This window comes from Biomphalaria glabrata, chromosome 6 (genome assembly GCF_947242115.1).
Source record: "Biomphalaria glabrata chromosome 6, xgBioGlab47.1, whole genome shotgun sequence".
NCBI classification, from domain to species: domain Eukaryota; kingdom Metazoa; phylum Mollusca; class Gastropoda; family Planorbidae; genus Biomphalaria; species Biomphalaria glabrata.
This window is the reverse complement of record NC_074716.1, coordinates 40,034,441-40,048,809: the sequence shown is the minus strand read 5'-3', so window position 1 is coordinate 40,048,809 and position 14,369 is coordinate 40,034,441. Positions and strand designations below refer to the sequence as shown.

At 36.7% G+C, this 14,369-nt stretch overlaps 1 protein-coding gene across 1 annotated transcript in view; it reads right to left on the bottom strand.

Moving 5' to 3' along the window:
- The window catches only part of LOC106056447 (nuclear receptor subfamily 2 group E member 1-like), a 73,734-nt gene that overhangs the window by 27,162 nt on the left and 32,203 nt on the right, over window positions 1-14,369 (bottom strand). The window contains exons 2-3 of the mRNA XM_013213193.2: window positions 8,665-8,746; window positions 4,872-4,890 (exon numbers count right to left, since the gene is read on the bottom strand). Of these exons, the coding sequence (XP_013068647.2) occupies window positions 4,872-4,890; window positions 8,665-8,746 (101 nt within the window). The remainder of the gene's footprint in view (window positions 1-4,871; window positions 4,891-8,664; window positions 8,747-14,369) is intronic.

Genomic DNA, 14,369 nt, shown 5'->3' with positions numbered 1-14,369 from the left:
CTAGTGAGTCTGTCAATGTCATGTAGGTCGGTGTCAGTCCATTTGATCACACCGAACGTGTAAAGGAGCACAGGGACGGCCCAGCTGTTTATTGCAGTGATGAGATTACTGCCAGACAGTTTGGTGTTGAGGATTTTATTAACTCTTTGCCTATATTTGCCAAGAAAGTCCTCTTTTAATTTCTTATGGTTTATCTTGGCATTCTGGTTTATTCCAAGATATTTATAAATAGAGGCGGAGTTCAATTCCTCGATGCCTTCAAATTCAATGTTGGTGTTCGTTGCCTTGCCCTTTTTAATGCTTATGATGCCACACTTATCCAGGCCAAAAGACATACAGATATCGTCACTAAAGCATTATTATTATTATTATTATTATTATTATTATGTTAGAAACGAACGAGTATTCATTCACTGTAGTCCCTTTATCAGTGTCCACTCAGGAATTATTATAATTATTATTACTTAGTTTATAGATTTAGATGTCGATATATGACTGAACTACTTTGCAATCATTACCCATAACCCATATTTTTAATTTTCTTCCACATCTCTCTCTCCACCTCCTGAATGCGACACCCACTCAAAACACAAACTAATCCTTCAGAATCACTCAGCTTCCGGTTTATTCAAAGGCCCATCTTACGTCAGTTTTTATAAGACGTTTGAGGTATTTTTTTTTTAAATAGAAAATTCTTCATTTCATTCAAAGCATTCGCAGGACAGAGTTAAGAGTTGTCAAACAATATGCTTATAGAGTTTTATTTCTCTGCTTTCAATGATATTATATAGATCACAACATATACGCTTTCTGTTCTATGAATCTCCTTAGATGACAACACATTTTCTTTCACATTTTTTACGCAAGTATAAAGTAAAAGAAATTTAAAAGAAAAGCACTGGGACCAGGTCAAAAAAATATACACTGGCAAAGTCCGTGTTTTGTGTGTGTGTGTGTGTGTGTGTGTTTGTGTCTTTTTTTAACATATTTTTTTAATTATTTATTGCTGAAAACAAATTTAGACATCTACGAATTATTGCAGTCTGTGTTTTGTTTTTTAAATAAGTATTAACCATTTTGAGTTACTACCTAGTACTCTCCCCATGTCTCTCATTCTCATGCTGGAAAATTATTACAATTATTTTTTTTTTAACAACGCTTATATGAACACAGTCTGTCTGTCTGTCTGTCTGGTAAAAGAAGTATACACGTTATGTTTAGCAATGAATTGTACAGATGAACGTATCTTATTGTGTTTTTAATTGGCATTTTATCTCTTTCAGTCTTCACTCACTCTCCCATACTCTCTCTCCCTCTCTCTTTCTCTCTCTCTCTCTTTCTTTCTATATCTCTCTTTCTCTCTCTCGCTCTCTATCTCTCTCTTTCTCTCTCTCGCTCTCTATCGCGCTCTCTCTCTTTCTTTCTATATCTCTCTCTCTCGCTCTCTTTCTATCTCTCTATCGCTCGCTCTCTCTCTCTCTCTCTCTAGCTGTTTTTACTAATAGATTGAAAGCATCGTCTCTCTCCCTCTCTCTCGCTCTCTATCTCTCTCTCTCTCTCGCTCTCTTTCTATCCATCGCGCTCTTTCTCTCTCTCTGGCTGTTTTTACTAATAGATTGAAAGCATCGTCTCTCTCCCTCTCTCTCTGGCTGTTTTTACTAATAGATTGAAAGCATCGTCTCTCTCCCTCTCTCTCGCTTTCTATCTCTCGCTCTCTCTGTCTCTTTCTCTCTCTCTCTCTCTACCTCTCTCTCTCCTTCATTTTTTTTTTACATTCTAAACAAAACTGCTGTATGCAGAAAAAAAAAGGGAGGTAGTCTTATAATCCGTTTTATGAACTCTCTCTCTCTCTCTCTCTCTCTCCCTTGTTACTCTCTTCACATTGACGCCACGAGTGGTATGTTTCTAAAACCATATCAAAATTAATTTTAGTTTCCATGTGAGCTAAAACAATGGCCCAAATAACTGGCTTGGGTGGAAACAGAACACAAGAAAGTAGCACAAAGCGAATCATTTCAACTTCGGTATTTGTCCATTAGGCAAAGGGCTTAGCAGTCCTCGGCAGGTAGATTAACATGATTTGGTATCCATGATAACTTCAAAAGCATTCCCAGGTCGAGCCACTCGCTGGCCAAAGCTGACTTCGTCACTTCTACCTCCGTCCAAAAGTACAGAGCCGCCTCTGGTAATGTTTGGCTTTCCCGGCTCTGTCCGGTGTGACCAGTTTTAAGGGCCACTTTGTCGTCACAAGATGGCGAGCAAGTTAATTGGGAGTGAGCAGTGTGTGAGATTATTACGAGGTCCGCACGAGAGATAACTCTATTTGGTCTGGGTTGTAGGATAAAGGATTCATCGGTTTGAAACACGACGCTGGGATTGCAATAAAGACTGCACATGCGCTGTCGGTATAACTGTTTTAAATAAACACAATATATTTAGTTCTATTTCCGCCCAACTCTATTTTTGTAACTCTATAGACTAGTTTGTCACCGCTGTCATCCTCTGATTCGGACATAACTCTATGAAAGGCATATTCCTCGTCCCATATGCTAGGACAAATTTGTACAAATGCTCCTTCTTCCCTAGTGCTATTAGAGCATGGAATGGGTTGCCTGAGCCATCCAAGAAAACCAGTGACTTGGCAGAATTTAGGTCATTGTTTAATATGCATGACTAAATGCAGGATGTAATCATCCTCTTTTTTGAAGTAGCGACTGTATTTTTAAGATAAGATAAAATAGATCCCCAAAGAAATTCTGTCATAAACACTGAGACAAACCTTATTCTCTATTCATGACAAATGCCTCTCTCACTCACTCTCTCTCTCTCTCTCTCTCTTTCTCTCTCACACACACACACACTTCCGGTCTTTCTAAAATTCATTACTACAAGACCATATAAATACATTTTAGATCAAAATATTCACACACACTGTTACCAAAAAAAAAACACAACAAATTTGACTAATAAAAAATGAACTATAATTAATGAGCCAATGCAAAATGATATATAGTCCCTAACTTAAAGGTTTAAGGGGTAGATTAGCGTATGCTCTCATGCTTATGTGTGGTCAGACGCCAATGTACAAGTTGGTACAACGGCCCTTCTTTCGCCAATTAATATTGAATATTCATTCTTCTGGTGGATCCAATAATTTGAAACCAAAAGTTCTTGCACAATAAAAATGTACTTTATTTTATTTTACGCCTTTTTAACGTTAGAAGGAAAGCTTATCTAATTAATGTTTTAATTATTTTTAAACTTAACAAAATAAATGTTATTTCAACAGTTTGAGAGTATGTAACTTAGTATATATTGTTCTTTTTCGTCACTCGACCAATAAATGAAAACCAAAAATATGAATTCTGCACTTTAACGGTAAAATCAACATTAACAAGGGGGCTGATTAAACCACTTCGAAAGTCAACCTCCTTCAACAAAAGAACTTCCCTAAGCTAAATTTAGATTTTAATAACATTAAATATGGCGACGCCAATGTCTGACCTTATTGACTTTCAATGTAAGTACCATTTGATGGTACATTTACCCCCCTCCCCCCCCCCCCACACACACACACTAAACATGATGATGCCATTAAAGTTAGAGTCCCAGCACTTGTCAATGGAGCTGTTACCTTGGCTTTAGGAAGAAAAGTGTATAAACATGTCCAATAGCGTTGGAATAAGACAAAAGGCTCTGTACTTGACGATCAAAACCTGGCCGTATGGCACTGGACGAATAGCTCAAGCCTTTCACTTTTATAAATAGTTTCTTCTTCTTCTCTGATGAGAGTGTTGCCATGTTAGTAGGTTTTGAGATCTGCCAAAACTTGAAAGTTCATGTTTTTGTCTTTGACTTGTCCATGTTTTTATTTGATGCTTGTTGACCTTTGCTGCCACTGATGACTTAATGGTACTCTTTTACTAATGGCTGTTTTTACTGGCTGATTGATAGCATCGTCTCTCTCTCTCTCTCTCTCTTTCTCTCTAGCTCTTCATCTTTCTCTTTTTTCCCCTTCTCTTACCCTCGCTACTTCTCTCTCTCTCTCTCCCTCCATCCCCCCGTCTCTCTCTGTGTCAAAAATAACTATCGCAAATATTCTCACGTTACGAGCTATCCTCCTTCTATGAATGAACCCTCCCAGTAAGCGCCCCCTTCTCCCATAGTTACAATAATGCCACACAGCTCGAAAAAAAAAGCGAAAAGCTCCACAAGTAACTGGTTCTATTTGCGTTCCATTTGTCCGGTTGTCCGGCCGACTTTGTCCACCTATTGTTACACTTGTGTCGAGTAGTTCAAACCAGTTGTCGACTTGTCCAGCTAGTACATGAACCTGATTCTCCCCCCCCCCCCAACATCGCAGCCGCCTACTCCCCGATCACGGTTTTTTGGTTAACTTTTCAGCGCGTTTTGTTCTTTCCCGAAGAAGGCGATCCTTAAACTAACAAGGGTGGGGAAATCATTCTCTTTCTTTTCAATTTGGCTGCGGGGTGACGGCGGACACAAGAGCGTAGACATGACACCGGTCATCGAGGGAACAAAAAGTCTTGACACCGTAGTAATTGGAAGGGCGACCGGGAGTCAAAACCGCAATCATCTGCCGATTTTTATTTTCTCGCTTCGAGAGTAGCCTTTTCTTGACAACTCCGAATGGGCGGATAACTTCTCCCTTGTATCCAAATCAAACCACCATTGTCCGAGGGGATTTTTTTTAAGGAGTTCTCCGATGATACGGAGGGTACTTCAGTTTGGGGAGTGGGGGAGTTATGGGATAGGCCAGCGCCAGAAGGGGGCGGAAGTGGACGGACAAAGTTAACTAGATTAACAAGCAACCGAAACCAAGTCAAACACACAGGCACAAGTCAACATACCTTGAAAAATCCTGCGCACCTGGAATAGAAAAGAGACACAGTTAGATTTCGATCAAATTATACTAAGATAAGAAATTATACTAAAATAAGAGATATTAAGATAAGATAGAAATGTTAAAATGATTCCAAATTATAGAAGTCTTCGTATTGAAAATGATTCTGCATTTTGTTCGCTAAGAAAAAGGGACATAATCGACAAATAATCTAATAAAAGGAATAATTATTTACGTAAATATTCTGTTTTTCCTGCGGGCTGCGTCGTGGGTGGGCGGTTTACAATCAGCTGCAAGATGTGAACCATTTTAATCTGAGAGATTTTCTCAGCTTAATTAAGTCTTTTTCTTCTTAGGGCCATCAATCTCGTGGGTTTCCTTTCACCTCAATTATACGGTGATGTAAGCACCGAGAGGTGACTCACTAGGATCGAAGTAGTGCTACTATATTGTCGTGTTATGTCGTAAGTCAACCATTTTTTTTAAAACCATGAAGTCATGTTACAAATGAAATTCTCCAGGGCTGGGGAACACTGATTTCTGTAGTGTACATCCCTTTCAATATCAGAAAACCATTAGCTATTATGGTGTATATCTGAACAATTTCAATCTTAAATATGGTTTTTAATTTTTGAGTACTTCTAAACGTTTTTCATTTATTTTATTATGCCTCTCACGATAATGTGTGTTATTCTAAAGACACTTCGATACCTGCATATTTTACGTTACACTGAGAGGTTAAAAAGACTAATTAATAGTGCCAACGAAACGATTCTCATAGATAAATTCGCGACATTGTCCTTCAATAAAGTTATTTGGTAATGGCGCCTTTAAGAAAAAAAGTATAGAAAATAACTCGCCAAGCTTCTTGTAGATCAAGCTTAGTTCTGCTGAAGTGCTTCTTTGTCTAAACAGACATTGTGTCATTGAACAGATCTTTAAACTAGTCTGCCCTACGACTACGTTTATACATATAAATATAATAAGTGTCATTAACATTGACACTTGCCTCTCCATTAAAACCATTCAAAGCTAAAGACACGCTCCCGAGCTTGAAGCAGACGTGGACAATTCTTAAATTAAGCGATGAAGCCGGACTCTCTATTCAACGAGAGCTTGCCATATTCACTTTTGTAATGGCTTTCAAAATCTTCACTTAACAAAACATCTACGAAAATTCCCGCCAAAAAAGCTTGGACACTTTAAAAACACTGATGATTTTCAATGCCGGAACGAAACGTTTTATCTTCTCTCTTGGTTAATTCTTTAACCTTGCTGCAACTTGTGAATTGTCTCCCGCTGCTGGTTAAGTATGTCGCCTGCTGCGTAACATCCTGGTTAGTTGCAGGTATTGACGTCATTCAAACCATACTCTAGAAACTAAAAACTTAAATGGAAGAAATAGCATGCCGTGATTCTTTCCCTTTGTTTTAAGTAGAGAGTAATTGTTTTCCCCCGCCACGTAACGGCGATGCTTTCTGTAACAATTTTACGACTTAAGAGTGAAGTCATTGTTTTGCGACTGGTTAATGTGAGAGTATTCCAGACTTGAAACACACGTCAGTGACGTCAGATTGATTGGTGATTTTTTTTTCTGTTAATAATTAATTCGTTTCTTTACACTTCTAATAAATTTATTTTCGAATTGTATGTATTGTATATGTATTGTATTGTATATGTATATGTATATGTATATGTATTGTATTGTATTGTATTGTATTGTATTGTATATGTATATGTATATGTATATGTATTGTATTGTATTGTATTGTATATGTATTGCATTGTATTGTATTGTATTGTATTGTATTGTATTGTATATGTATTGAATTGTATTGTATTGTATTGTATTGTATTGTACTGTATTGTATTGTATTGTATTGTATTGTATTGTATTGTATTGTATTGTATTGTATATGTATTGAATTGTATTGTATTGTATTGTATTGTATATGTATATGTATATGTATATGTATTGTATTGTATTGTATTGTATATGTATTGCATTGTATTGTATTGTATTGTATTGTATTGTATTGTATATGTATTGAATTGTATTGTATTGTATTGTATTGTATTGTACTGTATTGTATTGTATTGTATTGTATTGTATTGTATTGTATTGTATTGTATTGTATATGTATTGAATTGTATTGTATTGTATTGTATTGTATTGTATTGTATTGTATATGTATTGTGTTGTATATGTATTGTATTGTATATGTATATGTATATGTATTGTATTGTATATGTATTGTATTGTATATGTATATGTATATGTATATGTATATGTATATGTATATGTATATGTATATGTATATGTATATGTATATGTATATGTATATGTATATGTATATGTATATGTATATGTATATGTATATGTATATGTATATGTATATGTATATGTATATGTATATGTATATGTATATGTATATGTATATGTATATGTATATGTATATGTATATGTATATGTATATGTATATGTATATGTATATGTATATGTATATGTATTGTATTGTATTGCTAGAACAAAATAAAAAAAATAAAAACCTGAAGAATGTAACATGGTGAACGACACACGTGAAGCGTCAGGTTTAATGCAAATGATAATAAAACATGACATATGGCATAAAAGCAGCAGAAGAGTTCAGAAGTTATGGAGCTATTAACCTAACAAATCCTAACAAATCAACAACTGTTAGTGGACTTTGCTATTACAAGTTACAAGTTATAGTATTTATCAAATAGCCAACAGCGTCATTAGACATCATTTTTTTTAAAGAATACGCTAAAAGAGTTTGTATTTTTTTGTTTTATTTACAATATCACCTCTGTCTGTCTGTCTTGTCTGGTAAAAATTGTTTGAATGTTATTTCTTCCAAACCCATTCTCGGATCAAGTTGAAACTTCGCACAATTATTCATTAAGATAAAAAAAGACATGAATCAATACAAAAAAAAGTAACCAATTAGACAATTAATTACTGGTAATTCATTATTTTGTTTAATAGCAACAAGGGAAAATAATACTTAAATATTAACAGCTATGGCTAAATTTGTTGGGTTTAGTCCCCTTAAATAACTGTTAACGCTATTTCTCCGTCATGCCTTCTCCGATCAAGTTGATACATTAAGCAATTATTTTTTTTTACCTAACAAAATACGAATCGATAATCAACAATACTCAGTTAGTCAATTAATTATTGGTAATTAATTATTTTGTACATTAGTGGTAGATATTGTTTTAAGGACGGAGTGCTTCCCCTTTAGATAAGCATTGGGTGTTATTTTTTTAAGGATTTTTTTATTATATTTTGCTTGTTTATTTATTAGCTTGTTTAAGCTGGCGATGGCGTCATGGCCCAAACGTTCTAATACTGATACAGTAGGATGTTTCTCTATATGTGTTTTGTATTTCAATACAGTAAAGTGACAGTAAAGTTCATCAGACCATTGGACCTATAGGACAGATGATGTGAATATCATCTGTTGCACTAGCCAAACGTTAACGTAGGTGTCACGTGACCAGCACAACGAACAACCGCCTTTACTTTCTCCCAAATAATGGAAGGTTTCAATTACAGTTGGGTGCATCCTAAAAATCCCCAAATTCAAAATCCCATTCGCCATCGAGAATCGAACCCGATACCCCTTTGTTCGGAAGACAAGCGCTTTACCACTCAGCCCCCCAATGTTTTTCTTCATGGAATAAGTATATCTTTGGAATGACATCGAATATTTGTGTCGACGTTTTGGACGTTCGGTAGGAAGGAAGAGAAAACACAAAATGGGTTGACTTACCCGTCACAGGCGTAGATGCCGTAATGCTTTCCAGACGAATGATCTTGACACACCTTGCACGGAATGTCCACTAAGATCCTACCTGTAAGACACACACACACAAAATAGGAATAAAACCTTAGACGGATGTAAGATGTAAAGAAACTTCCAATATTGTTGAATTGATATTGTAACTTTTACCGTGATTTCTGAATTTATCTCTATAGTTTTTTATGGAAATTATTGCTCTTACACTTGTGTGCATTTAACCCCTAATTGAGTAAAAAAAAATGTTTTTTTTTCTTTTTCTGTTAAGCCATTACATTTAAAAAAAAAAATTGAAATTCCTAAACTCTTGAGGCCTCTCTCTCTCTCTCTCTCTCTACAGCTACTGTCATACCATCTCAATACACACGACGGACCTAAACATTGACTTTTATTCTCACACTCCCTAGTATTACACACACACACACACAAAACGAAGAAGAAAAAAAAACTGATCCACCACAAAGGACTATAAAAAAAAATTCAATAACAAACACTTAATTTGCGATTATTTTTGAATCTCGGAGATAAACGTTGTCGCGAAGAGGGGATTCCAGGCCTGAGTCTGCTGGCCCTTAGAGCAAAGAGATAAGTACGTACAATCAAAAGTTGCAGCTTCGATACGAAACGAAAAAAAAAAAAAAAGGCTTCTGATATTATATCATCAAAGTGAATATGGGGGCCTGTTGTCATTCCAGACAGCGCTTTTGATCTGGCTTCAACTTCTTTTTTTTTTAATAGATTTTTTTTCTTTTTTGATTTTTTGGACATTTTGAAGCGACTACACTTGTCGTCTGCTAACTTTCGCCTATCGTCTGCTGACTTTAGCCTATCTACTTGTCTTTCAAAGATAGAAACTGTCGGGTTATTTATTTCAAAATTTATTTTATTTTGTTCTTTCATGTTACAGAATTGTACCTTGATAGAGAAGTGGACCAAAATGAGAATTATTTTTTTTTTATAAAAGAAAAACTTCCGACTGCTGGAAGAGTGCTCTGTGTGTGTGTGTGTGTGTGTGTGTGCGTGTGTGTGTGTGCTATACTTCTCTACACACTTACCAATCGTCTCTCAACATCGACATATACACACACTTTCACACCAATAAACACTATCGACTATCTTTTCAATGAGCTACTTTTAGTTTCTGCAACGATTAACATAGCCCGGATGTTGCAATGAAAATAAGTAACTACCTATTAAAGAGAAGCTGTGGCTGAGTGGTAAAGCGATTGGCTTCTGAACCAAACGGTCCTGGATTTGAATCCTGGTGAATACTGAGTTTTTTTAATTTTGGGATCTTAAGGGCGCATCTGAGTACCTGACAATAGTCGGGGAAAAGTAAAGGCGGTTGGTCGTTGTGCTGGCCGAGCGACACCCTTGTTAACAGTGGGTCACAGAAGCAAATAAAGTGGCAAAGGCGAGTAACAGGCGCCTAAACCAGTAAGTTTCGGGAAGAAGGGACTCGTTAGCCTTGACTAATTAGAATCTTTGCTGCCTTGTAATTATATCCAAACACAAGAAAGGTTTCGGGAGTCAATCCTGAGGACCAATCAGGAGCAGGCAAGCATTCGACAGCTCGCAGCACACAGTGCTGGAACCTGGCAGAGCTTGCGATGCGGCTATATCTCCAAACTGTATTAGCACTTACTGTTCCTTTGGAAAGATAAGCTGTGTGAAGAGGGAAGGGGGGAGGGAGCTGCTGCGTGGATGACATCCTACAACCATAGCTAATGCCCATGCGTTTATCTTATTTCCATACATAGTCTTTTGGCGAATGAAGTAGGCCATTATCATCTCACACAATCGTCATAGTTAAAAAAAAAAAAGTCAAAAACTTAAAAATGAAAAAAATATTTAAAAATCTTTTTTTTTAATATTCTCATTATCTTTCCGAACTTAAATTTTGCACTTGAATTTGTTCTGCCTGGTGACACATTTTATAAAATTTTAGAGAGATCCCTTCATATTTATTAGTTGTTCGTTTTGTGAATAGAATTTAAAAAAAAAGGTCATTTTTATTTTCAATTCATTTAGGTTACTTATGGATTAGATCTATATATTTATTAAGTCTTAAGAGCACCGCGAATGTCGTTGGTTCGATCCCCAACCTGACCTTCATATGAAAAGTGAAATTTAGAACAAAGTGCCTGTTTGTTTGCTATTTATGAATTATTTATATGATTTACAATTGGTTAAAAAAGATGGTAACTAAAATATGAATGTTTAGTATATTTTATTATTTTAGCATACGGTAGGAACTCAGTCTAGAGCAAACTCTGTCACATGTCATTTTTTTTACAATTTTTAAATAGCATACACGTTGAAACCTAGCGCAGGCTTTCTAAACCGAAATAAATTATTTGTAAACCACATTTTCCCCTGATAGCAAACAGCGCCGAAATCGGCGCCAAGAGACAAGCCTTGTTTGAAATTCTTATCGCGCTGTGATAAAAGTTGAGCAATACACGAGCAATCCAACTGACCTATCGTCTGCTGCATGATCGAGCCACTGTTGAAACAGACGTCTGCTAATTCAAAGTGATGGCCCTGGCGTTATATTCGTAGTACAAGCCAGGTTATTGATGAGGCCACAAATAAAAGGAGTTTTGGCCCTTTCATATTTGAAAGGAATACTAATCGATGAAGGTGTGATTTCCCGCGCTTTCTGCCTCCATCAATGTCGCATTAGTCTTTCAGTTGCGCTGTGAAGTTTATCATCTCTACTAATACCGTTTCGAGATATCACATGTCTAGGCAAATATCTGACGTGACAAGCTAAAGCAGTCTCAGATGCAAAACAATCCAACCAAACCATCATCGATTCTTGCGAGTAAAATGTCTGCATGAAAAGGACATTTATAACTTACCCAAGCAGAAATCTCTAGAAAAAAGAGTTACCAGGGGCGTTAACCCAATTAAATTTTTAATTGCGTAATATCTTGAGGTAAATGAGTAAGAGTTAGAGAATATAGAAATATATTGTGATTTAGTTCCTTCCCTTAATTTAAAACTTGAAAAAAAATATTATTATAATTTTCTTGTCGCTGCTCTGAGAAAAGGAAACTCATCCCCCCCCCAGAGTGGGGGCGTAAAAAAAGGGCAATTAAAACAATACATTAATTACCATATATTTCTGTCGCTACGTTCATTAATTTCATTCACATTATATGCATGTTCTATTTATTTTACTTACTGGTAACTTTTGTTATGCTAATATGGATTGCGTATACTATTGGAGGTGGGGCGCGGGTTTGGGCGCCGACAGGATTAATTTCATAGTCTTGCGATCATAAGGCAATCCACTTTTAATTTGTAGCGATGTGGGGGCATTTGAAGAGAGCTGTCAAAATTAGTTTAACAATGATATGCAGTTGAATGGAAGGTGTTTCTGAACGAAGATCTCAACATAACAATACTGTACAAAGATAAACAAACGCCCTTACAAACCTCATAATGGAACTCCGACACTGGGGGATAAAATAGACTTTATAAGCTAAATGTGTACACACTATTAATGAAAAACAAATGGGTGGTGGGGGGGGGGGGGCGGGAGGGGATATTGACATGCTACGGACGAACTAAAATAACACAATGCATAAATACAATAGACGATTAATCAAAACATTTTGCTTTGGGCTCTGAAGATTAAGTCTCTGGACTTAAGTCCAGCCAAAAAAAAATGTGAAGCGATCCTGGTGACTGGGGAATGATGGCTGAGTCAAGTCTAGAATTTATCTTTTAATTTTTTATTTTCTTTTAAGTTGATAAAAAAAAAAAAAAGAAATGTCTCTTTTGACACTTTGTTCTTTGTGGCTCTGGCGTCGCTCTAATACCTGCATACATAATAAGCATGGGGGGTTTGTTTTAAAACAAATGTTTATTATTTCTTTTATACACAGGGTGAACGTGATTTTTTTTTTTGAATTAGAGGCTTAGTTAGCTTTTCAGCTAAATAAATCAATCTCTGGTGTTGATTGCTTTTATTTTTATCATGAGTCTCAGTAGAATCTACTGTGGTCAATTTGGGAGCGGCAGACTTTGCCCCAGCTGCTGCATGCGAGAATCGACTCTGCTTTTGGTGTGCCAGATAGGTCAGCTTTCTTCTCTCGATTATGACTGACAACGACCCAGAGCAGTGAAAGACGTAGCAGGGCCGGCCTTAGGTATGGGCAAACTAGGCAGCTGCATAATGTCCTTCAATTGGTTGTGGAGGGGGGGCATCGCACACTTTTATAATACTATCACCCAACAGTGGCTGAGCGGTTAAGGTGCTTGAGGTCCCGGGTTCGAATCCTGGTGAAGACTGTGATTTTTTATTTCTTTAGTCCCCCCTTGGCAATAAAAGTGGTTGTGCTGGCCACATGACACCCTCGTTAAACAGATGACCTTTCTATCATGGCAAGGGGGGGGGGAAGGAAAACTAAAATTCACCCCCATAGGGCAGAAGACCCTTCCTAATTACAGCTGTCGAGCATGAGGCAAATGCTATTTGCAATAAGCTGAAGGAGAACATTGTTCGTAGTATAGTATTAGTTTCTTATTGACACATTGGAATCGTCTCTTCGTCTCGTATCCTTTTGAATTCTATAAAGAATTCTGGTCTCAGAATCATCCACACTGCCTCATAGACAAGGCCAAAAGGGAAAGGGAGGGGGCGACATATAGTCAACCAGTATTTTAGGATCTCGTAAAAAGACCTTTTTTAAAGAGGGGGAGGGTGGCGTTGATTAAAAAAGACAACTGTTGAACACAAATACAATCGAGGCTCTATGAGGGAGCCGAAAAAAAACAAAACCCTGAAAATCACAAACCTGTCTTGTTGTACAATTCATTACCAAGCAATTCAAGTTTTAGCCCAACAGATATCTGCAGATCTCGACAGGAATGCGTTATTGATTACATCGTTGCCAAAGTACGTAAAGCAATTAACTTCATTAAGAGAATGGACGTTCATGTTAACTTTTGGAGCTTCCAAATGATAACCAAAAAAATAAATAAATATGGCAGCACTGTCTGTTCCAGACCATCGATACATTCTTCCCACAGGAGGCTACAACATGACGCAATCACGCTAAACAGAGCCCCCCCCCCCCCCCGATACTAATGTTTTTATGGCGAGAACTCGCAATTTCGTGTCTGAATGTTGAGAATTATATGACAGAACTGATTGGAATCAAGAAGATAGAGCAGCAGACTCTGGCATGTGTTTACCGATGTTTTACAGACGGTAATCCCGAAGTCGAATTCCGGCCTGCTAAATATAGAATCTATATAAATATTTGGAGAGCGCATATTGGGGTAGGTCGATTGACCTTCTATATTATCTTCTGTAATGGTCTGTTGGGTGTTTTAATTATCAGAAAATGGCTATTAGTAATGAAAACAATTTTTTTTTATTTTCAATCTTTTTTTTTTTTGCGACCACATAGAGCCGCCTTTGTAGTGTTTCACTGTTGTCTCTTTTAATCAACACCCCCTCTCCCCCCTCTTTAAAAAAAGGGCTTTTTGAAATTCAAAAACCAGCTTGTAGATCAAGATAGCTCTTCAACTATCTTTAGGCCTACTCTTTCTGTTCTCTTGATACTTCCCACCAAATATTATCTTTCAACGGCTGAAACAACAATGCCAAAAGAAACAGGCCACAAAGGGACAGGCCACAGAGAGACAAGCCACAAAGAGAC